The sequence below is a fragment of the Orycteropus afer genome, unplaced genomic scaffold (assembly GCF_000298275.1).
Source record: "Orycteropus afer afer isolate SDZICR_OR568_19922 unplaced genomic scaffold, OryAfe1.0 scaffold00014, whole genome shotgun sequence".
NCBI classification, from domain to species: Eukaryota; Metazoa; Chordata; class Mammalia; order Tubulidentata; family Orycteropodidae; genus Orycteropus; species Orycteropus afer.
Genome location: NW_006921601.1, coordinates 19,397,885 through 19,420,442, shown reverse-complemented (window position 1 = coordinate 19,420,442; position 22,558 = coordinate 19,397,885). Strand labels below are relative to the sequence as shown.

The following is a 22,558-nucleotide window of genomic DNA, read 5'->3' as shown; positions in this document are numbered from 1 at the left end:
AATTATTAACAGTTTTTTTTTTTTTTTAATGTTTTTAGTACAGGATTTGATGGATATGCAACTTTCTAGGTCACATCAACCGTCTGATTCCTTACTCTGAATTTTTGGAAAACCAACTTACAAAGCCAAAGCTACATTATTTTCACATGAGAGAATCTGCTACAGAAATACACATAGCATTTCAAAATGTTAACACTTAGAGAGGTTAGCTTCCTTTTGGGACAACAGGGCATCAACGTCAATGTTCAGAGCAGCCGTGAGTTGAGCATCTAGCATGCCTACTGATCAGTAGCCCTAACAGGCATGATGTGAACTGCTACATACAGAGGGCCTTGCCAACTCCCCCTTCCAAGTCCAGGGTACTGAACCCTCTCCTACAGGATGTCTACCAGGGAATTTTTCAATTCTTTCCTTCTTAGATTCCTAGAACTAGCTTTTCCTTGGAGCTCTTATTGAAAGGAAGCATTGATACCTACCTTGTGTCACCATTCAAAACGCTCTCAGCCTTAAGAGCTACAGGTTATTAACTATAGACATACATGACAGCAATGAAACATTTCATTCCAAGTTCCATTTTATGCAAAAGCACTTAACGCTCAGTGCAAGGTGAAGCTGATGCCACAAAGAACGAGGCGTTTAGAGAGCAGGAGAAATGACAGCTGCAACCATAAGACAGTAAGTTCGTGGGGGAGGCATTAGCAAACTAGAATTCTTCTGGTTGGCAAAGTGATCCAGATGATGTGAGCAATGATGACTTACAGCATCTTGTTTTACCAGGACTAGCACCACAAATGAACCCAAACTACTACTTACTAGGAATTAAAGGCAATTCCTTCTTGGTAGTCTTTTTCACACACACACAAAGGCACACACATATTTTGTTGGGCTGACCCCAACAAAAAAATATTTTGAAAGCTGACCCAATTTTTGATTAGAATATTGAGATAATTACAAATTATTTGTCGTTAGCAGTTTTCTATGGTCCAAAATATTTTCAAATTTGGGGGAAGTATCTCTCTCCTTTGCTCCTGTCCTTCTGAACAAAGCAACATGCTGTAAGTTGCATCCTTTCTCTTAGAATACAGCCCCATGAACAGGATGGTCATGGTGCACTGAACAGCGATTACCCAGTGGCCCCAGAAGCAGCGGTGCTTGCTCTGTGGACCCGCCCAGGGGTGTTTTCATGAGATGATTTACTATATGAAGCCTAAAAAAGCACAGCCCCTGCTCAAGCAAATAAGCCAACAAATGGAGAAATGAGAACAGGAAGGAACGAGGGGAAAATCCATCCAAAGGGTCCTGCTGCAGTGGCCAAAGTGGGGACCCCAGCCCAGCCCAGCCCATCAGCCATGAGAGTCACACAGCCAAGCTCCAAAGCCATAACAGATGGCATGGATGCAAGGAGGAAACACAGATACCTGAGTCCTTTCTTAGGCAAAGTGTTCCTATCAAGGTGCGGGTCACTGTAGGAAAGTTAAAACAAAAATGAACTTCAGAGAAGCAAGGGGAGGCAGGGGGTGGGAAGAGGGAATGGCTGGGGAGGGGGCTCAAGAGATCCGGAAAAAGAAAGTAGTACCAACACCCACATCACCAGGAGTGCTCCCTCATCCAGCTCTGCATGCAACACATCCACGGAAAACAAAGGAAGCCCAGTCCCTGGCCTGTGCGGACAGCAAGGCATACTTTACCGCAAGCAGCTCAACCCCAATTGTTCCCCCTGTCTCATGGGTCCAAAGCAAACCTCCAGGGCTGCCCCACCTCAAAGCCGAGCCCATGCCTTCAGCCGCCCATCTCTGCACCTCCATCATTGCTTCTCGGGGATGGAGATGTTAGCTTCTCTGCACCCCAAGCCCTGGCTCACTCCCTAAATGCCACTCACAGGCAATGACTTCAAGTGGGAGAAGGGACTTGTTGGAGGGTTTCAAGAGGCCAGCAGTCTGCATATTTGGAATTCATCAGTAGTGAAGTGAATTCCAGGTCCCTCTTAGTTTCTGCAGACCTTGTTGGGCGTAGCTAGGAGCAGAGCCTTGGGCCCAAGTCAAAGCATGTTATAACTTGCTGGCCGATAAAGTCAAGGCATTCAGATTTCCAAAGAACAGGAGTTTAAAGGTTTGGTTTGTGAGTCTGACAAAAACAAAGTTTTGCTGTTGATGGGGTGAAGAGGTTTTACATTAATTGTTCTTTTTTTTAACATGAAACAACATCAGCTTATTATGTTTGGCCAAACTATCGCTCCCCCACAAATTTAAGGTCAGTATCCACCCCTGAAGGCCCACCCACAGGAGAATGGGGAGCAGACACGAGCCTCTTCGCTTGCAGAGTTTCTGCACTCCACATATTCTGTTTCATTCTCATTACAGGAAACGGGCACACAGAACACAACAGCCTGCAAGACATAAGGAGCCAAAGTGCAGCAAAGGACTTTGAGAAGAAGAGCCAGCTGCATTGGGGGTGGGGGCGGTAAAGGTGAAGGCAAGCTGCACAGTGGGTGGTAGACTGTTTCTGGGGCTGAAGGTGGGGGGGAAGAGAAAGGGAAGGGCGGGAAGCTGGGAAGCAGGAGCATGCCACAGGAAGGCCGACATGCGACATGCGAGTGAGAGCTTCTGCTGCCTCGGCGCCCTGGGCTCGAGTGAACAGCGGAATGGACCCTCACTGGCATGTCTAAGTATCACAGAGCACACTGAAGCCACAAACACAAGTGGAAGCCTCAGGCCAACAGACTTGCGCAAAACATCTAGTTTGACACAGATGGGCAGAGAAGCCTAGAGAAGGCTCGGTGGGGTCCCCAGCCTACAACGTCATTACCTGTCCTGTTTCCTGGGCAGAGTACTTCTGCAGAACTTAGGGCTAGCAGCAGGGGAAGAGAGAGGGCTAGAGGTCCAGGCAGGTAGAAAATAAGAGAAGGTACATTAGGTTGGAAGAAAGGGAGGTTGGTGTTATATACAGTGATCAGAACATTTGTCTCATTCCCAGTGCTGAGGCTACCTTTCTTCCCTTTGTGGAGATACGTATCACTACGGCGGGGAAAAATCCAGGGCGCTTTTAGTTTCTTGACTTCCTATCTTGATGACTGGCAGCCCTTCAGTGGGAGGGTGCTTGTCATGATGGCCACCTAATCTACTCAGCTGCTTGAAAAATGTCCTACCACATACCCCAGGGCTACAGCTGGCCACCTACTCTGCTTGCACAATTGCAAAGGATGGGGAAAGAAGCAGTCAATGAACAAATAGAATGTAATGTAAGAATTTCAAAGGCTGAATGTCATTTCAAATGGAAGCACTAAATCTGCCCCCAAGAGACTTCTAGCAGCTCAGAGCAACTGTGAAAAACCACAATGAAAAAGAAAATAGGAAGCAGAGCCAAGCTTGGTTCCATCCCAAACTGTCTTCCCCAAGGAAAGACGGAGTAATTAGAAAGAGAGAAGCCTCACAGACAAAGGTTAATTAACAATTGGGATCCTAATATAATCTTCTTTACTTTTAGAAGGAGGTCCCTCTAAGAGATAAAGGCAGCCAGACGCACAACACCAACCTTTCCGACAGTGTGGTCTTCACACTGTTGGTTCTGACAAAGGGAGTCAGAGAGTCGTCCTTAGAGGAGGCGATCAGGCCAGTGGAGGAGTTGTGACTCAGTCCCCCTCCACTGCTGAGGGAGATGTCAATGGACTCACAGCTGGTGTGGAGGCTGCTAACAGACTGGAAGCCCAGGCCATCCTTGCTAACTGCCGAGGAGCTGCTGGCGTTGGTGCCCCAGGTGAGGCTGTTGGAGGGGCCCGAGTGGGCTGAGCTGGGGCTGGAGGCTAGAGGAGACTGGTTGAGGTCCAAATTCTTACTGTAGAGAGGACTGCTGCTCCCACTGCTCAGGACGCCACTGCCTGAGGGGGAGTCTAAGTTACCTTGCTGGCTCATGGTGGCATGAGGATTGGAGATGACCACTGAATTTTTCATGCTTTCAGCTGTGGCGATGGGCACTTGCTTAGTAGGCTTCCCACCAAAGAGTCTGTGAAGAGACAAAGGGTTGTGCGGTTTGAACACCCAGTGCCAAGGGGCACTGGACTGTTAAAGAAGGGTGGAGCAGAGGAGACAGTGAGAATCCCTGCAGAGGGGTATGGTTATTCTTGCTGAAATAGAGGCACTCCACTGAGAAAAGCTGGTCATAAAGTGGGCCTAGACATTGAGGTTCTAGACTGCAGTTGGGGCCCTGGATCCTTTTGAGCCAAGGAGCAACAGGGAACAATTTTCTACAGACCTAGCCAAGGTGTTGCTTTCACTGCTTCCTACAATCAGACTAACTAGAAACCTCCCTGGGTCTTGAAAACATCTAGAGGGCAAAGAGATATCTTAATCATCTTTGTATCCATGACCTCAGGCACAAAGCAGGCACTTAAATTATGAGGGCTGAACTCAAAGGGATTTCGTTCCTTTGATCTGTAAGCACAATACACAGAATCAAGAACAGGAGTACAAAGCAGGACTTGGCCTGGGAAAAGTATCTCTATAGATTTATCCTCACTTGAAAGCCTGGTCTGAAAGATTCGTCTTTTAGGGCCAGAGAGCTTGTACTATCCAATGATATACACACAATCCTCGCTGAGTTCATAAGACATTAGACCAGATATGGTGGGTATGAGCTGTCTCTCTGTGACAGACACACAGAAATGCCATTTCATGTCATTGCTCCACTGCTCATACCCTAAAATGTCCATCAGAATACAGAGGAATAGAGAATGGCATAAATGCCTCCCTCTTCAGTTGGGAAGAGCTCTCTGGTACAATGGAAGGATCGTCACAAGGTCAGAAGGGCTTTACATAATGCAAGGGCTTCATTCTCCACCCACCAAAGACCAAACAGAATAGGTAGCTCTGAAAAGGAACAATGCTACTGCTTATCACTGATAGCCAGCTTGTCTTTTAGCCAGCTACTCTAAGTGCTGTGACTTTTATCCCTGTCTTTGCTCAACGGTCCTACAAGTCTCAACTATTATAAGAACAAATAAATAATCCTCACTATAATGCCTAGTGACACAAAAGAAACACTTTTTGCCTACTGAAAACCAGAGAAGGAAAGGCTGTTACAGAATCTCAGCTTTAGAATGCTTAAATACTTCCAGTGATGGGGATCTCACTACTCCAAAGAATAACTCAGTCCATCGCCAGGTACTTCCAGTTGTGAGCAAAGCAAAATCTAATCCATCTCCTTCTGTATTTTGCACATCACTCCTAATCCTGTTCCACGTAACTATACAGTAAAAACCTCAATCTTTTGTCTGTTAGTCCTTTAAATCATTCGAAAAGAGTTATCACATTTCACCTATGATTTCTCTTCTCCTGACTGACGTGTATCAGGAGAACTAAGAACATCTTAACAATTTTTGGGGAAAAAAATGCCATTTACCAGCAATTGGCTGAAAGATGCTCAACACTGAGCCTAAGAAACTGCATGCATTTTCAAGCATTCCATTACACTAGCCTAAGGGTCTAGTAAAATGCCTTTGTAGTTACTAAAGGAAATCTACAATACCAAAGAATGAATATTACATATAATACTTGAGGCGAGAAGCAGAGAAAATTTTCATTTACAAGGAGACCTGTTAAAACAACAAAGAGCAGTCCAATAGGATCTCCTCCTGAAAAAATAATCATTACTGAAATTCTAATAGTCAAGTCTAGACAAAGAACAAGTGAACTGCTCCATTATACCGTCCATGGGGAATGCTTCTTCTGACGTCTTTTCAAACATTCCTGTTCATCTTCAAATATGTACATGTGCACATAATTTTTATTTTCTTGCTGCTTAATTTTCTATCTTAGAGACTTACTTTTTCTCGTGTCAAATTTTCTGGAGAAGGTAGGATGAGCTCTAACCCACGCAGTTGTGGTTTGAGGATGGTACAGTGAATATTATTAAAATGAGATAATGTGAAGTGGCCAAAGTTATACAAACTTAACCAGAAACCATTAAAAACCCAGTGAATGATAATATTCTCACACAGAAATTTCCACCTAGTGTGGAAAGGGGGGTGGGGAGTGATGGCTCTTTAAGGCAATACAAAAATCAGTGTCTCTTCTTCAGAATCTTCCTATGACCTTTCTTTTATTTTGTTGTTGAAGAAGTTAAAATTCCAGAGACTTAGTTGAAATTATATAGGTATTCTTAAATAGCATGTGGGGATACTGAGCTATTTGAGAAAGGATCTGGCCAAGATCTCTGTCTGACATAATGATGTGGAAACTTGGCCACAAAATTGCCAAACTGCCCGAGTTATCCACTTAGATGTAGGGGAGGGTCAAGACCTCACCTCCCATGGTAGCTAACTTTTATTGAGTGCTTCCTGTGAACCAGACATAGCTACGGAGATTAATGTTCACAACAACCCTATGAGGTATATGTTATCATCCCATTATGCAGACGAGGAAACCGAGGCATGCTTTTATTAAGTAAAGTCACAGGGCCATTAGGATAGACCCAGGATTTGAACCCAAAGATGACTGATTCTAGAAGTTTATGTTTTATATCCCAATATGGGAAAATAATCAGTCAGTGGCAAAATTGCTAGCAGGATCTGACCAAATAGCTTTACCTGAGGAATGAAGGGGAGAAAAACAGACATTGCTTTCACCAAGAAACAGGAAATTAATAATCCGGGATGTCATCTGATTTATTCCAGTTCTGCTCAGTACCATGTGCCACTTACCTGCGGAGCGTGGGAGAGGCCACATCTGGATACTTAGCCCCAGGCTGCAGAGTGGCCTGAGCCGCACTGGACATGGGCTGGGCTGCCGGGTTCACTTTCACTGAGTTACAGGAAGCCACACTCTCGTTGTCCGACGAGATGCCTTTCTCCTTATCCGTCTGGTTGACCAGACCTGGCAGAGAGCTGCCCAGGGCCGTTTTGGAAGGTTCCCTCAGCTTGGGCACTGGCAGGCCTGCTGACTTGCTGCTGATGTTAGAATCTATACTGCTGGTACTAGACCTGTTTCCAGCTCCATTCCGGCTGTTGGACTTACTGGGCCGTGGTAAACTTCGGTACTGCAAGTTTGTCCGAGAGCTGAGAGACAGGTAGCCATCGTCCTGATTCTGAGCCCCATCCATGCTTGTCTTGCGACCAGTAGACCGACCCACGAGTGCAGATGACTTTGGGATCTTGCCCAGCGTGGCTGACCTGCTAGTGACAGTGGCCCCACTGGCTGTGATCATGGCCAGGCCAGCAGCTGAACCACTCTGCTTCTTGAACCCAAAGGTATTGGCATTTGCTGTGGGTGTCCTGGAGCTGCTGGGGAGAGGCTTTTTGGACTCATCGCCACTGCTACGGCCTGCGTCTGATGGGGAGCGCTTGACCTGAGAGGCTTTGGGTGAAAGCCTTCCTTTCTCAGACACCTTGGCATCGTCTGTTTTTCCTGAGAGAGAAATCAGCAAGGTTAGCCTGTAAACCAGGAAGCCAGAGTATCCAACTCATCTGTGTCAGATGAAGAACTGTTTCACTTTTTCCCCAGGGAAAGCAGTACCCCTGGGAGGCAGAGGAAAGAGCTTTTTATAAAGATAATCTTGTCTGTTACTGTCACTGTGAGTCTTTTAGGAGATGTCAGTGATTTCACTCATTTGCAAAGCAGGTGATGTTCGCCCAGGATAAAGTAAAGCCAGTAAACCACTGGGCTGTGTGGAAAAGAGACGCTGCCTTTCACCAACCTTTCTCCTCTCTGTTCATTAAAAGGCTATTCCAAACATTTTCAGGGCACTCCTGCCCTTCTTGCAAAAATACTACCTTTGTTTACACACATCCCTTAAATCATGGACATCATTAACTTAACATACCAACAGTTTGCAAATACGTCCCTCGAACAGTCTCCACTGGGTCCATAGCTAAACCAATTCAATATGTCTCAATAGTTGTGCCTTCTTCAGAGCTTGAAAGGCTCACATGCTTACATTATTTCCAATAGGAAATAGGCAGGGATGTGAGCCTTTATGAAAGCTAATTATTAACAGAGTCTAAATCCTACAAATATATACCTAGGCATTTATGGGACTTAAACTATATCATCAAGTCCTTACTAGAGTTACTTCAGTTTTGGTTTTCAAACTGACAACCGTGGAGGCAGATGGTACCTTCCTCTTACTCACCAGTTCCTGGGGTCTTCAGTGTGCCTGCTGGGGCAGCTGGCTTCGTCCTTGGCATGGTGATGCCCACCTGAGCCGTCATGCCTCGCCGCCAAGAGCCCGTCTGGGAGATGACGGGGTTCTTCCTGCCTGACGTGCTTTTGTCAGACTCGTCAGATACGTCAGAGGGATTGCGCCTCCACTTGGAACCTGCCTCCATCTTTATGCCGCTGTCTGACCCTCCGTCAGATTTCTTGATATCATCACCAGACCACAGGGAGTTCCTCTCCACCTGTGAGTGCTTCTCAGTGTCAGTCTGGGGACACAGAGGCCCTGAATTAGTCCTCTCCGAATCCCAGGCTAGGAAGGCCCTCACCCCAGAGGAAATAATGCTGACCTGCTGGACTGGCTCAGGGAAAAAGAATAAGTAATTACTCTTAGAATGTTTGGGCCTTTCTACCCTGATTACCTTGTTATATAGTCTGATGTTTTTGGTCTAAGGAAAGTAAAGAATAAAAATGTGTCCTAAGAAGGAAGATAAGGGAGGAGAGTAAAAAGGGCCAGGGAGAAATAGGCAAAGAGCCCTACGGAGGAGAAGCAACAAAGATGGGTGGGAATTCAGCCATCAACTCTCTGCCACTTGGAACTTGCCTCCTGCAACTCCTGCGGCTGGGTCTCTCACCAGCATTCAGTGTCCCGACCCACCTCCCTTTGTTCTGCTATCTTCCTATCACTCCACTGGCAGCAAGATCTTTGGATGTAGCACAGCGCCACAGCCTCACACACTGAGCAGCCAGCAAGGGCGGCTGCTAGTTTCTCTCAAATCAGGGAGAGACAGAAGCTGAGAGGGGAGAAATCCTCAAATGCCACTTCACCAAATGCTAAAAGCCAACGGGTGCCTGTTCCCATCCCAGCCTCATTTATATGCCACTGCTTTGCTCCCCTTGTGTGATTTTGTTCAGACAAGGGATATAATTAGTCAGCTTTCTTTGGAGGAGACCTGACCTGCTGGCCATGGAACCCAGGAGGGGACAGAGTGTGATGTTAATGATTTGCTGGTATTAAAAGGCACTGAGCTAGCCAGAATGCTTTGGGGTGGGGTGGGGGGGCTCCTTCTGAGGGGACACTAGGAGGGAGAAGTAGCTGCATGGGGAAGGAGGGAGGTCAGTAACACTTTTCAGTTTTTCGTTTTCAGACACAAGTCCCATATTTGCTATACTTAACTACTTGAGTGGATAACATCAGCAAGGGGGAAATTGAAAAGGAAAACCTGCCAAAAACTGAGAGTGGTATGGATTCCTTCCTCCACTGAATACACTTGCTGAATGGGATCAAGGCTAAATACACGCAGGCAGCCCAAGGCCAGCTGCCTCTCCACCACTACCACAGCCCCTCCCTTCACCCCAACCCCTTCACTCCTTAGAAAGACCACTCATTCACTGCAGCCACCTTACGTGCACCTTCATTTGTTCAGTCATTCCCAAATGCATCCTGAATGCCATAATGTACTAGACACCAGAGACTCAAGGAGGGGAAAGACCAACTCCTGGAATGTGAGAAGCAAAGGGCACAGAGACAGAGGTTACCACATCTGGGTGCAGAACAGGAACTTAATCAAGGCTCGATGAGTAAAACCAGTTGCCATCAAGTGGATTCTGACTCACAGTGACCTCACAACCTCACATGTGATGAGTAGCTTTTGAAGCTACCATATACTTTAACAAAATCATGTCATCTGACCTGGCCTCTGTCTGGTCAAGGAGGGTAAGCAGGAAAGCACTATTGTCTTTATCTCTATTTTGTAGAGGAGGAAATTAAAGTCACCCACTTCCTTCTTCAAGTACCTCAGCCCACAGGAATCTTTCCTCCCTCTAAACACTTTCAGCATATTCATTCAACCAGAATTTCCTTAATGCCCACTGCTGTTTGCCAGGCAACATGGAGAATCTGAGACTCAGCAGGACTGGTTTTTTTTTTCCTCCTCCCTGGTGGGAACGTGGCCCTGCCCTCCGGAGGCAGGCAAGTGGTCTCTGAGGAGAGTGAGGTGGAAAGCTGTTGTACATTCTTACAGTAAAGGACCCAGCGTTTATTGACTTTCCATGGTGTTCCCAGCACGGAGTTGTAAGACAAAAGGGACACCATGACTGCCTTCAAAGATGTAGTCTCTGGGGTTAATTTGCCTATGCAGTGATCTCTGAGAGAGAGCCAAGGAGCGAGGGGTGCTGGCAAAGCAGGGGTGTAGAGCTGACTCCTTTAACAGCAGCAAGACTAATTTCAACCTCTCATGAGGTTTATGATCTAATGAAAGAAACAGAGATTGGCTAGATGAATAAATAAATGTCTAATTGTAAATTGGAGCTCTGGTAGCATAGTGCCTAAGGCACTTGACTGCTAATCAGAAGGCTGGTGGTTCAAACCCACCAGCCACTCCTTGGAAGGAAGGTGGGGCAATCTACTTCCATAGTGATACTGCCTCGGAAACCCAAGGAGGGGTCGCTATGAGTCGGGTTTGACTCGAGGGCACATAACAACAACAACAACAACAATTGTAAATTATTAAAGGTACCTTTTTGACAATGTGCTCTACAAAAGGGAAAAATACTAAGAGTTTTGGGAATAACATGTGCAAACAAGAGCTTGTCTTTGAGAGCATTCATTCATTCATTCACTCAACAAGTATTTGTAGGGTGGCACTATATGCCAGATAAGGTTATTGGCACTAGAAATCCCACAATGAACAAGACCAAATACAAATCTTAAGCTCTTGGAGCATACATTTAAGTACATTCTGATACACTCTAAGAGGTACTGGATAAATTCAATTTAGCACATAACACATCCTGACTCATGGCATTATTTATTCTTCATGTGTGTGTGTGTATGTGTATAAACTTTTTATTGTGATTTGGGTGAATACATATTTATTCTTTTATACTCTATCTTATTTCCCCAAATCAAATTGCAGTGGTGCTAGTGGTAGTAGTAGTAACAACTAAAATTTATTGAGCACTCACTATGGGCCAGGTACTGTGCTAAAGTTTACTTTAATCTTTACAGAAAAACCTATGAGGAAGTTACAGCTATTATTTTCCATTTTACATAAGGTGCAAAGCTTATTGTTGTTGTTGTTATGTGCCGTGGAGTTGGACCTGACTCATAGCGACCCCTCCTTGGGTTTCCGAGGCAGTATCACTATGGAAGTAGATTGTCCCATCTTTCTTCCGAGGAGTGGCTGGTGGGTTTGAACTGCCAGCCTTCTAGTTAGCAGTCAAGTGCCTTAGCAGAGCAGAAAAGAAAATTGACCAAAATCATACAGCAACAATGTAGAGATGGAGGGATTCCAACCTAGGGGGTCTAAGTGCAGAGCCCATGTTTTAACCACTAAGCCACACTGCCTTCCCTGAGGACAAGTCCAAAGATGAGCTACTTCTGCATCCCTAGCAGCTCTGGTAGCATAGTGCCTAAGGCACTTGACTGCTAACCAGAAGCCTGGCGGTTCAAACCCACCAGCCACTCCTTGGAAGGAAGATGGGGCAATCTACTTCCGTAGTGATACTGCCTCGGAAACCCAAGGAGGGGTCTCTATGAGTTGGGTCCAACTCGAGGGCACATAACAACAACAACAACAACAACAACACCTAACACAATACACCCAAGGATTCTCTGTCCATACTGACTGGCTGGCCTGGTTGCTCCTAGACCTCAACCCTGGAGAAGCTATCTGTTGGGTGCCAGGCCCTACCCTAGACTCCTCCAGAACCTCAATTCACCAAAGTTAAAGAAAGAGAGAGCACAGATCCCTGACCCATGACCACAGCCTGAATCTCCCCCTCTGGAAAGAACAATTATCCAACCATCCCAATTCCCAAAACCTGGACCAGGGAAGTAGCCTTCCCAGCTCTACTCTGAACAGCTAGGCATTTGCCCTAGGACAGTTACTGCCTTTGAGTTCATATTTATTCATCAAACCCATACTGAGCTATGTGCCAGGCCATGTGGTGGTACCACTGAGGATTAAAAAAGCAATAATGCCCAGTGTCTCTGTTCCCAGAGCTCCTAATAGAAGGGTCAGTGGGGAATCCACACAGTGATACACAGAGGGTTGTAGCCTCCTGTGGTAGTTAATGTTAGGTGTCAACTTGGCTGGGCCTGGTTTGAGTGGCTGGGTGCTGGTTGTAGTTATTCCCCATGATGAGACTGGTAATCAACTCCATTGTGGAATCTACTGGAGCAGCTGAGTAGTTGCCTTAGGGATATGGTCTGCTTCCAGTGTATAAGGAGAAGTTTTGAGAAAGGTCTCTGAAGCTTTTTTTGGCATGCTTGGACCCTGCATGTAGCTGACTCTTCATTTAGCACCCTGACATGTTTCCTGCCAATCTTGGGATTATCTCGGGACTTGAACTAGTGGCCTGCCATATTGTTTGGTAATATTGGGACTGGTAGATCTTGGGTTTGTCAGCCTCAGCAGCCAGCAGCTGTCTGAGTGAACAGATGCTTCTAGCTCCAGTGGGCCGGGTGTAAGAGGCAGAGCTGCAGCCCAAGGTCGAGGGGCTTTCACCCAGCCTCTAGAGTTAGCACTTTGAACTTGGATTTCTAGTCTCCTATACTGCCTCGGAAACCCAAGGAGGGGTCGCTATGAGTCGGGACCGACTCGACGGCAAATAACAACAACAACAACAAACTGTAAGAAAATAAATCCCTGTTTGTCAAGACCACCCATTTGTGGTATCCTCTGTTAGAATGGCACTAGAGAACCAAAACATCTCCCTTCTCTCCCTCTGCACTACTTACCAGTTGCTTCCATCTTCTTTTTAAAGGCTTTTTTTTTTAACTCCCCCTACTTGGAAATCCACTTAACCAACTGAGAGGGAAGGTGGGGGAATAATCCATATATAAATTGGAAGAAGGCCTGGATGACTGGGGCATAAACCACAGAGGATCCAGTCTTCTGAAAGTGAGAACGCAGAAGCAGGGTAGATCCTGCGGAGTGAGGGGAGGGAAGCTTGGCACAAAGAGCAGAGAGTACATGGGCTCTGAAGTCTGACAGACTGGAGTTCAAGTACTGAGCTCAGCTACCCGTTGGCTATGTGTGATCCTGAAGAAAGCTGAGTAACTTTTCTGAGATCATTACTGGTGTATAAAATAGGGTGATAATATATAGTTCTCTTAAAGGGTTGATGGTAGACTCAATGAGCTAAACATGGAGGGACTCAATAAACAGTGGCTCTTATCACGACCAGCATCAACACCAATTCATCATCACCACCATCACCACTTCAGAAAACCTCCAGCATTCCTTTAGTTCTTATCCCATGTTTGTCTTACATTAGGGTGAATTTGTTTTACCCATAGCTGGTCACCAGCCTGTAGAAGCCAGGGACAGTGGCTGAGATGTCTATATCTCCTACAGATCAAGAAGCTGAACTAGCTGCAATTTCAGGCCCAGTAATAATAGAAAGAGTTACCAACATCATCAGCATCATCTCACCACATGCCACTTGTCTTGCCAGACCCTGTGCAAAGTCTCTTTACATGTACTATTTGTTCATCTAATCCTCTGACGTTGTATTATTATCTGTATTTCATAGAACTGGAAAATGCAGGTCTAAACTGGAAAAGTTAATTTGCCCTAAGTCAAAAGTAGGAGACAGAGGGCAGGCAGAAAGGGTGCTCCTCCCAGCTGCAGTCAAACCCTTTCCCTGTACCCATTCCAACATCCAGAGTCAGCACTGGCAGAGAAAACCCCAAGCACCCCCGGCTCCCTCAGGACCACAGGACAGGGAGGTTTCCCACAACATTCAGGATTTTATTTCCTTCAGTAACAAGAAAGAAACAGGTATGGTTTTTATCCCTATATATTTTATTAAAAATTTCATGGGCAGTGAAAATCTGGAATCTTGACAGATGCTTCATTGCACCTCAGCTCCTGGAATGGAGCCTCGCTATGAAATATTAGACCAATTGCTTTGAAAATACAAATAAGATAGAGTACAAATACACTCAACTTTCAGTTACCGACATGAATGGAGATGAGACAGAGAGATAGGTAAATCCAAAGGACATGAAGGAAGAAAGAAAGCAGGTAACTTCTGAGCAACCACCAAGTATCACTGGAACATGTTCACTCTCACACTCACCCTCCAAGACAGGTCTAACTACTCCTAGTTTATGGATAAGAAGGACAAAGCCAGAGAGGTTAGTTTAGCTTATCCAAAGATAGGGTAAAGTGAGGATCTCAACCCAAGACCCTCTGACTTCAAAGTCCATACCTCCACACTCACAGCTCTTCTGGAGAGAGTTGGTCAAGATGCTCTCAGACCTCAAGCAGCAAGTTCTTTCCCTGATATGCTGAGAAGCAGGGTGAGCAAAGATGTCCATGGCTGGGTATCTGGGCGTGTGTCTCCTCCCTTGTCAAGGGCAATCTCAGCTCCCCAATGGCTCTGAGGAAAGCAGTCACTCACACACAAAGGGGACTAACTGCCCTCGCCAATGATCACTCCTCTGGTTTCCACCTATTCCCTTTCTATCAGCTAAATACGGCTATTCCTTAGGTTTTCCAGACAATAACTTTCCTGTTCCTTAAATGTACTTCCTTTTAGCTTTCCTCAGAGGCTCCTCGTATATGAAAACCTAGGCAAGAACCTGTCCTCTGCTTGCTTTCCCGATGGACATGCTGAGCGACCTTTTCCTGCCTCTCCAATGCCTTGCCCGGCAGAGTGCTTGCTGCCCACTCATCCTGTCTATGACAGGAACTGGAATAAGCCAAGCACACAAGGAGCAGCTCTTGGGAAAGGATGGCAGTGCACATACTCCCTTTGCCTAACGGGGCTCAGAGAGGAGTAATGACCCTTAGCACGCCTCAGAGAGATACGGGGAGGGCGGGCGGGAGGCTGCCAAATCTGCTGATTCCAATGTTTGGAGATGCTCTCTGGACAGGAACAAAGGGATGTCACTAAAAATCCATTTAAAGAAATCATGCCGATAGAAATCTTAGTTACTATTGGCCCAAGTTTGCATATTTATTTTGCTCTAAGATCTACTTTCTTAGTATTTAATTTTAATATTTTAAACTCAAGTAGTTTTATTGGAAAACATTCTAATGAATATTAAACCTTTCATGTCCTCTGAAATTAACATCTGATCTTGATAAAAAAAATAGGTTTATGACCTCATTTGTAAGATGAAAGCAAACAGCTAATCAAAGAGGAGTGGGACCTTGGCATCAACCAAATTCAAGTACATCAAATAGGAAATCATTTGTAAATCCCAAATGTTTACTCTGTATCATCAGTATGGAATACAGAGTCCCACTCTGGCTTTGTGGGAAGGGAAGGGAACAAAGGCGAGGAGATTCTTCCAACATGACACCGACATCGGTCGGGGCAAGCCTGCTCCTACCTTGTAACTAAACAAAAGAAAAACCTCACTGGTTCACTGAACTTAGCCTCTCTCTACTCATTCACTCACTCATTCACTCACTCACTCACTCACTCACTCACTCTCTCTCTCTCTCTCTCTCTAATCCACCAGTAACTGCCTGTGTCCTGAACACAGAGGGCCAGGTGATTAATTCCTTGAGTCTTCACTTTCTACCTAAGGATAGTCTGAGAGCTTGCTCATACTGTTTCCTTGAAATTACAGTGAGTCTCAGAAAAAAATTATAATGTACACAAGGAAAAGAAAATTGGTGGCTATTTTGACAGTTGACAGATGGTAGGTGGTAGGGGCCTACTAGGCTGGCTGGGTGTTTCCAACTTATCCTATCACTGACTAAACACTGCTCGGGCAGTGTGGCTTAGGTTTTTTATTTTCTTTTTATGAACTTTTTTATTGAAGTATAACATTCATATAATAAAGTATACAAATGTGAAGTATACAGCATGAATACATTTTATAAAATTAGCATACCCACATAACCAACACTCATAGAAATAATTAGAACATTACCAGACCACCAAATCTCCATGCCCCTTTTCCAGTCATTTAATCAGTTTTCTTTTTCTTTAAACAACCACCACACCCCATTCTTATCCCCAGAAGGTGAAAATGAAAATTCAAGAAGTTAACAGGCAATCTCAGAAGCAACACTTAATACAGTTCATAAGGCAGTCAATGTTCACCATTTCCATGGGACTGAATTACTCCCACACTCTGACACAGCTTTTATTTAGCCCTTTAGAAGCAGTTTCCATTAGTATAGAGCGAGAAATAGCTGGGAGAGAAAGAAGATATGAAAGGAAGGGGGTGAAGGTAAGGGGCAGTGTTCGATAGTTCTGCCCCCTTAAAGTCCCTCTGGGAGATGGTCCTACTCAGTGCCCCCTTGGTGGGAGGAACCAATCATGAAAAAGACTCCAGCCCACTACCACCTCAGCTGACCAGTGCTCTTGTGTTAGTGAGGGAAATGGGCCAGTCAGTCACAAGTTGGGGACTACTAGTGAGGATATTGTTTTGTTGTTGTTAGGGGCAGTTAAGTTAATTTCAACTCTTAGTGACCCCACGTGACAGAATAGAACTGCTTCCACTGAGTTTTCTAAGTTGTAATCTTTATGGGAGCAGGTCTTTCTCCCATGGAGTGGTGGGGTAGGTTTGAACCACAAACCTTTCAGTTAGCAGGTCAGTGCTTAACTGTTGTGCCACCAGGGCTCCTTGTAGTGAAGATGGTACCTTACTTTCCCACTAGTAAAATAGGTTTACAAAACCAACCCCTTGCAACCACCAAGGAATATTGTGAGGGCAAGTATACACATGCACATGAAACCGGACACACACATGAAACATGAAGCTGGAAGCAAGTATTAGGTAGCACTATATTTGAATGATCAAATCTGAGAGTTTAAAGCAGGGATTGAAACCTCAAGTGCATCAGGGTCAGATATTGTGTGTGTGTGTGTGTGTGTGTGTGTGTGATTTGGGTGAAAATTTACAGAGCAAATTCACTTTCCATACAGCTGTTCACATACACTTTGTCTCATGACATTAACCACAATTTACCACAATGCAACAGCTCCCCTCCCACTTCCTCCCGATAGTTACCTCTTCCATGTGTCCATTCCTCCATGCTCTCCTGCCCCCTGAGCTGTCTCCCTGTGCATAGGCAGCCCTTCTTTCTCCCATGATTGTTCTCTCCAAGGAGTGTATCTACCTAGTGTAAATGTTCACCTAATATGCCTGTCTTTTGTTTGGCTGGAAGTCACAGGTGTGAGTTCAATTCCAGACCTGAAGGGCAGCTAGGGGCCATAGTCTCAGCGGTTCCACCAGGCTCTATTGGACCAGCAAACCTGGTCCCTCCCTCCCTTTTTTTTTTTTCCAAATGATTTTGAGTTTTGTTCCACATTGTTCTCCCTCTAGGGTCAGATATTTTAAAGGGTGCAGCTGGTTGGGTGGTGCCAGTGGCACACTGGAACATGTGTGCCCTGTTGAAAGGGCACAGGTACTTTGATGTCAACTGATTGTTGTCCTGTAGAGAATGCTGGCTCAAGGAAGCAGCATCTTTTGATATTCAAGAGAAGCCAGAAACCCACTTTCATGTAAAATAATCCCATTTTAAAACGGTGACAAGGAATGCAGTTTAAGAAAAGGGTAATACTGTGGGCCAAATAAAACACATTGGCAATGCCCTGGGACCCATGGACTGACAGCTCCCAACCTCTGGTCATCCAGCCCAGGGTTCTCAACCTTTGTTCCCACCATCACTCTTGGTCTCATGGACAGCAGTGGCTCACTGTGGCCAAGATTCTCAGTGTGGCAAGGAGGAGACACACATCTAAGCTAAAAATCTGCCAGTCGAGCCCAACACCGACCTTTATAGAAAAACAAACAGATTACAAAAGTGAGGTCCAGGAAAGAAAAATGATTTACCAAGGCCACAGCAGTGAGTGTTGAAACCTCCCAACTTCTGTTTCCACCGCCTTACTGCTGACCTCTTTCCTTGGGGGTAGAGGTCACAGTTAGGGAGTTGTAAGCACAGGCAGCAGGAACTTGGGTCTCATCTAATTAACATGGGCATTCAGCTCACTCCAAATGCCCCCCTGAACCCACAAGCCCTAGGCTCCCTGCCTGGGAAGGTCTCATGTCTCTTACCTGCACATCCAGGTTTTTGCGAGACGAGGCAGGTGTGTTGGCATAGGAACTGATGGAGGAGCTGGTGTTGATGTCATCAGTGCTGAGGTTGTCTATGGTGTCACTGATCCCACTGCTGACGGAGCTGCTGTCATCCCAGCTGCCAAGACAAACACATCCTGAGCACCAAAACCACACGCTGCTCTAGCTCAGGCTGACAACACAGACTGACGCACGTTGTCCACTAAAGCCCCCCTGTCATAAAACCCCAGAAGAAGCTCTTTTGCCTATGATGTGACTCATCTTCCACGGTACCATCCATCTTTTCTATTGGGGAACAGCAACTGGGTAAAGTGGCTTATACCTCCTTTCCCGGAGCAAACTGAAAACAGAGGCGGCTAAAGACACACCCCACTTCTCATTTTGTCTTCAGCTTCACCTTGGGAACTTTATAGAAGTCCACTGCTACTTTCCAGGCTTAGCTGTAGTGTAGCAGTGGGTTTAGAGCTTATAGCTGAAAGCGGTCCAGAGAAAGATTCAAAAGCAGGGTCCTAGGGGTTAGGATGGGAAGAGAGCTGCTGTATAAATTCTCTGAATCCCACTCCTGGAATAAAATGCCAAGGGAAGGAAAGCTGCAAAAGTCAGCAGAAACCTGTCAACTCTATTAGTAGTTCTCTCTCTATTAATATCCCAGGACATATCTAAAATAGACTTCATTTTTCAACTCTGAAACTCATTGAGGTCACATCCCCCCACTGCTCAAGTCAAATCTCCGAGCACTCATTCTTGAGTCTTTTCTCGTTCTTATCCTCTCCCACCTCCCTCTCACCACCACATTTAATTCGTCACCTGCTCCTATCACCTCTACTTGCAAAATATACCCAAATGTGCATCTCTCTCTGCTTTACTGCCCTGCTCCAGTTCCTTTTGCTATCCATTCTGCCTGGATTGCTGCAAATAGGCCAGAGGTCTCCATGCTACATTTCTGCTCCCTAACAATCCATTCTCCCCACAGCAGCCATAATGATCTTTCTCAAACATAAATCAGATCATGTCACTCTGCTGCTAGTAATATCCTTCAGTGGTTCCTAAACCCCATAAGCAAATCCATTGCCACTGAGTTGATTCCAACTCATGGCAGCCCTATAGGACAGAATGGAACTGCCCCATAGAGTTTCCAAGGCTATATAGATCCTTACAGAAGCAGACTGCCTTATCTTTCTCGCAAAGAGTGGCTGGTAGGTTTGAACTGCCAACCTTTTGGTTAGCAGCCCAATGCTGCACCATTAGAATTCCTTTAGTGGCTCAGTGGCTTCTAGGCACTCTGACTCAGAGCCACCTTCTTTAATGTTGTGCTGGATCACTTTCCATCAGGCAATCCTCAGTACACATCAAGATGGCTTGACTCACCTCTCCAGGAAGAAACAAGGCATCTGGTTCGAGGGCCAGTATCTACGCCTAGACACTAGAGTGTGGGCTTAACCATGTTACTTTACCACTCAAGCCTCCATAGGGTTTCTCACTGAAAGGCCTATAAAATGCCAGGCGGCTGAGATTTCGAAAGCTAAAGTACCTCCAACTCCACTTCACCCCAACCCAAAAAGCTCTCATTCATTCTACCAGCATGTAGGATGCCTACCCCCAAAATCCCGAGCCCTTTGATTGGGCAGGAAGATGAAAGCTTCATGTCTTCATCACCCTTGCTTTCATTTCAACACTCCTGATTTCCTAAAGCCAAACATGGAAGGTATAAACAAATGTAGGGGAGATGTGTGATGGTGGTTCCCAAGTAAAGGCAGATAAAGGCAGGATGAAGAGGGCTCAATGAAGGGCTTATTATGTGTGAATTCACAAGATTCAGAGGGCCCCTCCACGACTTTGTTCATGTGATTCTACCACTTTTGTCCAGCCCCTACCCTGCTCCAAATTCGCCCTAATTTAAAGCCTTCTCCAAATACTACAGTCCACTCTAAGCTTCCCCTATTCTGAATTCCTACATGTTGCTGTTGTTGTTATGTGCTGGCAAGTTGGACCCAACCCACAGTGACCCCTCCTTGGGCTTCCGAGGCAGTATCACTATGGAAGTAGATTGCCCCATCTTCCTTCCAAGGAGGGGCTGGTAGGTTTGAACCCCCAGCCTTCTGGTGAGCAGTCAAGTGCCTTAGGCACTACACTACCAGAGCTCCTGAATTCCTACATTGCCTCACATATTTGTATTCCTTTCTATATGTCTAAAACAGCTTTCTAGCTATTCCCTATATAAAGGTCTGTCCTACCTTTCAAATATACGTAGGGATCTAATTACTGATAGTGAATAAATTTTTAGAACCAGGCATTGTTACAGGTACTTTAAATATTTTATTATCGCCACTCCTCATACCATCCTTGCAAGGTAGGTATTACCTTCCCCATTTTACAGATGGAGAAATTAAGGCTGAAAGAATAAGTAGTTTGACCAGTGTCATTCAGTCAATATTGGAATGGGGTTACAGTGCAGGACTGTCTCATTTCAAACCACATGCTCATTCTAGTCTATATCCAGCTGCCTTTCCCAACAACAATGGCTACCGCTGAAAACTTACTACATGCCACCCACTCCACATTTGCCCACAAATTGCTATTATCCTTGCTTCATAGTGAGGAAACTGAGGACAGGAGAAGCGTTGTCCAACATCACTCGGCAGAATTATGGCAGAGCTGGAAGTTCAACAATACCTGACCCCTAAGCCCACCTCTTCCCACTGTACCACCTTCGTGTGACGCTGCAGCAATGCCTCCAGGCAGTGTGTGTGCTCCTGAACACCTCCAGACTGAGTGTACTCAGATGAGGAGAGGCAGGAAAGCCACCAAGTTCCTGATGCAAACCCATCACAGGCAGTGGATTCTAATCTTAGTTCCCTTCCCACTTGATTAGCTCTCAAGTCACACAACTTCTGTGCCTCAGTTTCCTTATGGGTAACATGTGGATAATAACTGAGACTAGCAACCATAAATCATGGCACGAGCTCTGGTAGCATAGTGGCTAAGACACTTGCCTGCTAACCAGACGGCTGGCGGTTCAAACCCACCAGCCACTCCTCGGAAGGAAGGTTGGGCAATCCTACTTCCGTAGTGATACTGCCTCGGAAACCCAAGGAGGGGTCGCTATGAGTCAGGGCTGACTCGATGGCACATAACAACAACAACAACAGATGTAAAAGAACTCAAATTTGTCTCATGGTTAAAAGAAAGTGCCATGAGTCCTTTAACTGCATCTGTTCTTTGGGGTTAAGAATGTAGTAGATCTAAAATTTCTTATATCCCAATGACGAAGAAAGTGGACTGACAGGAAAGAGTGAGGCTGGGCTAGGGGGTGGGGGTGAAGAGGAAAGTTAGTAACAGATGCCCTCAGTTTTTCTGCTTTGAAATAGTACACATTCTTCTCCTGTTGGCATTTTAACATGAGGCTATTATGCCAGAAGGACCTGTGGCACTAATGTGCACACAATTCTTCCTACATAAGTGTCCAGAATGTCATGGGGCTTACTCTGAGTTTCCAGTAAGACCTTGTAATAGAGTCAGATCAGAAAGAGGGAAGCCACAGTGACCCAAGTCTCTGAGGAGGATGAAGGGGGGAGTGGGGAAAATTAACGATGAGGATTAAGAGGTAGTGAGGTTGATGAAAGCTCAAGCTGAGCAAGAGCTGTCTCGGTGTCCCCCAGAGCTGTCTGTGTGTCAGAAACTGTCTCTGTCCTTGGAAAACTAGTCACATCTCCTTCACTTATGGGTCTTTTGGGACACTGGCAAGCCTATCTAGACATAAAATCATCATGGGTTCAAACTCATCCTTTCTCCCAAATCCAGGTAAATAGTCATGAGGAGCTACCAAGATTAGGTTAACAAGTTCCAAGATGTTTTCAAAGGAAAACTAGTTCTAGGAGCTACTCTGTGATAACAATGTTGTTCTAACACAGGAATGTGGAATATGCTGCTTTTCTCCTTGTTGCTGCCGTCAGTTGCTGTCCAGTCAATTCTGACTCATGATGATACCTTGTCCACAGAGTAGAATTGGGGTTTCAAGGCTGTGACCTTAGCTGATTGCTAAGCTTCTCTCCCAAGGTGCCTTTGGGTGAGATCAAATGCCAACTTTTTGACTAGTAGTAGAGTGCTTAACCATTTGTGCCACCCAGGGACTTGAACATGGGTCTAAGTGTCCCTAATTGAAATGAGCTGGTGGTACAGTGGTTAAAGTGCTCAGTTGCTAACCAAAGGTGGTTCAAACCCAGCAGCTGCTCTACTGGAGAAACATGTGTGGCAGTTTGCTTCCATAAAGATTTATAGCCTTAGAAACCCTACCAAACCAAACCAAAGTCACACTGCCGTCGAGTTGGATCCGACTCACAGCGACCCTTCCTTGGGCTTC

At 45.6% G+C, this 22,558-nt stretch overlaps 1 protein-coding gene across 1 annotated transcript in view; it reads right to left on the bottom strand.

The window, feature by feature from the left end:
• Window positions 1-22,558, bottom strand: part of NAV2 (neuron navigator 2) — a 494,616-nt gene that overhangs the window by 57,608 nt on the left and 414,450 nt on the right. The window contains exons 12-17 of the mRNA XM_007955845.2: window positions 18,178-18,316; window positions 8,122-8,413; window positions 6,695-7,397; window positions 3,532-3,999; window positions 2,806-2,871; window positions 1,419-1,463 (exon numbers count right to left, since the gene is read on the bottom strand). Of these exons, the coding sequence (XP_007954036.1) occupies window positions 1,419-1,463; window positions 2,806-2,871; window positions 3,532-3,999; window positions 6,695-7,397; window positions 8,122-8,413; window positions 18,178-18,316 (1,713 nt within the window). The remainder of the gene's footprint in view (window positions 1-1,418; window positions 1,464-2,805; window positions 2,872-3,531; window positions 4,000-6,694; window positions 7,398-8,121; window positions 8,414-18,177; window positions 18,317-22,558) is intronic.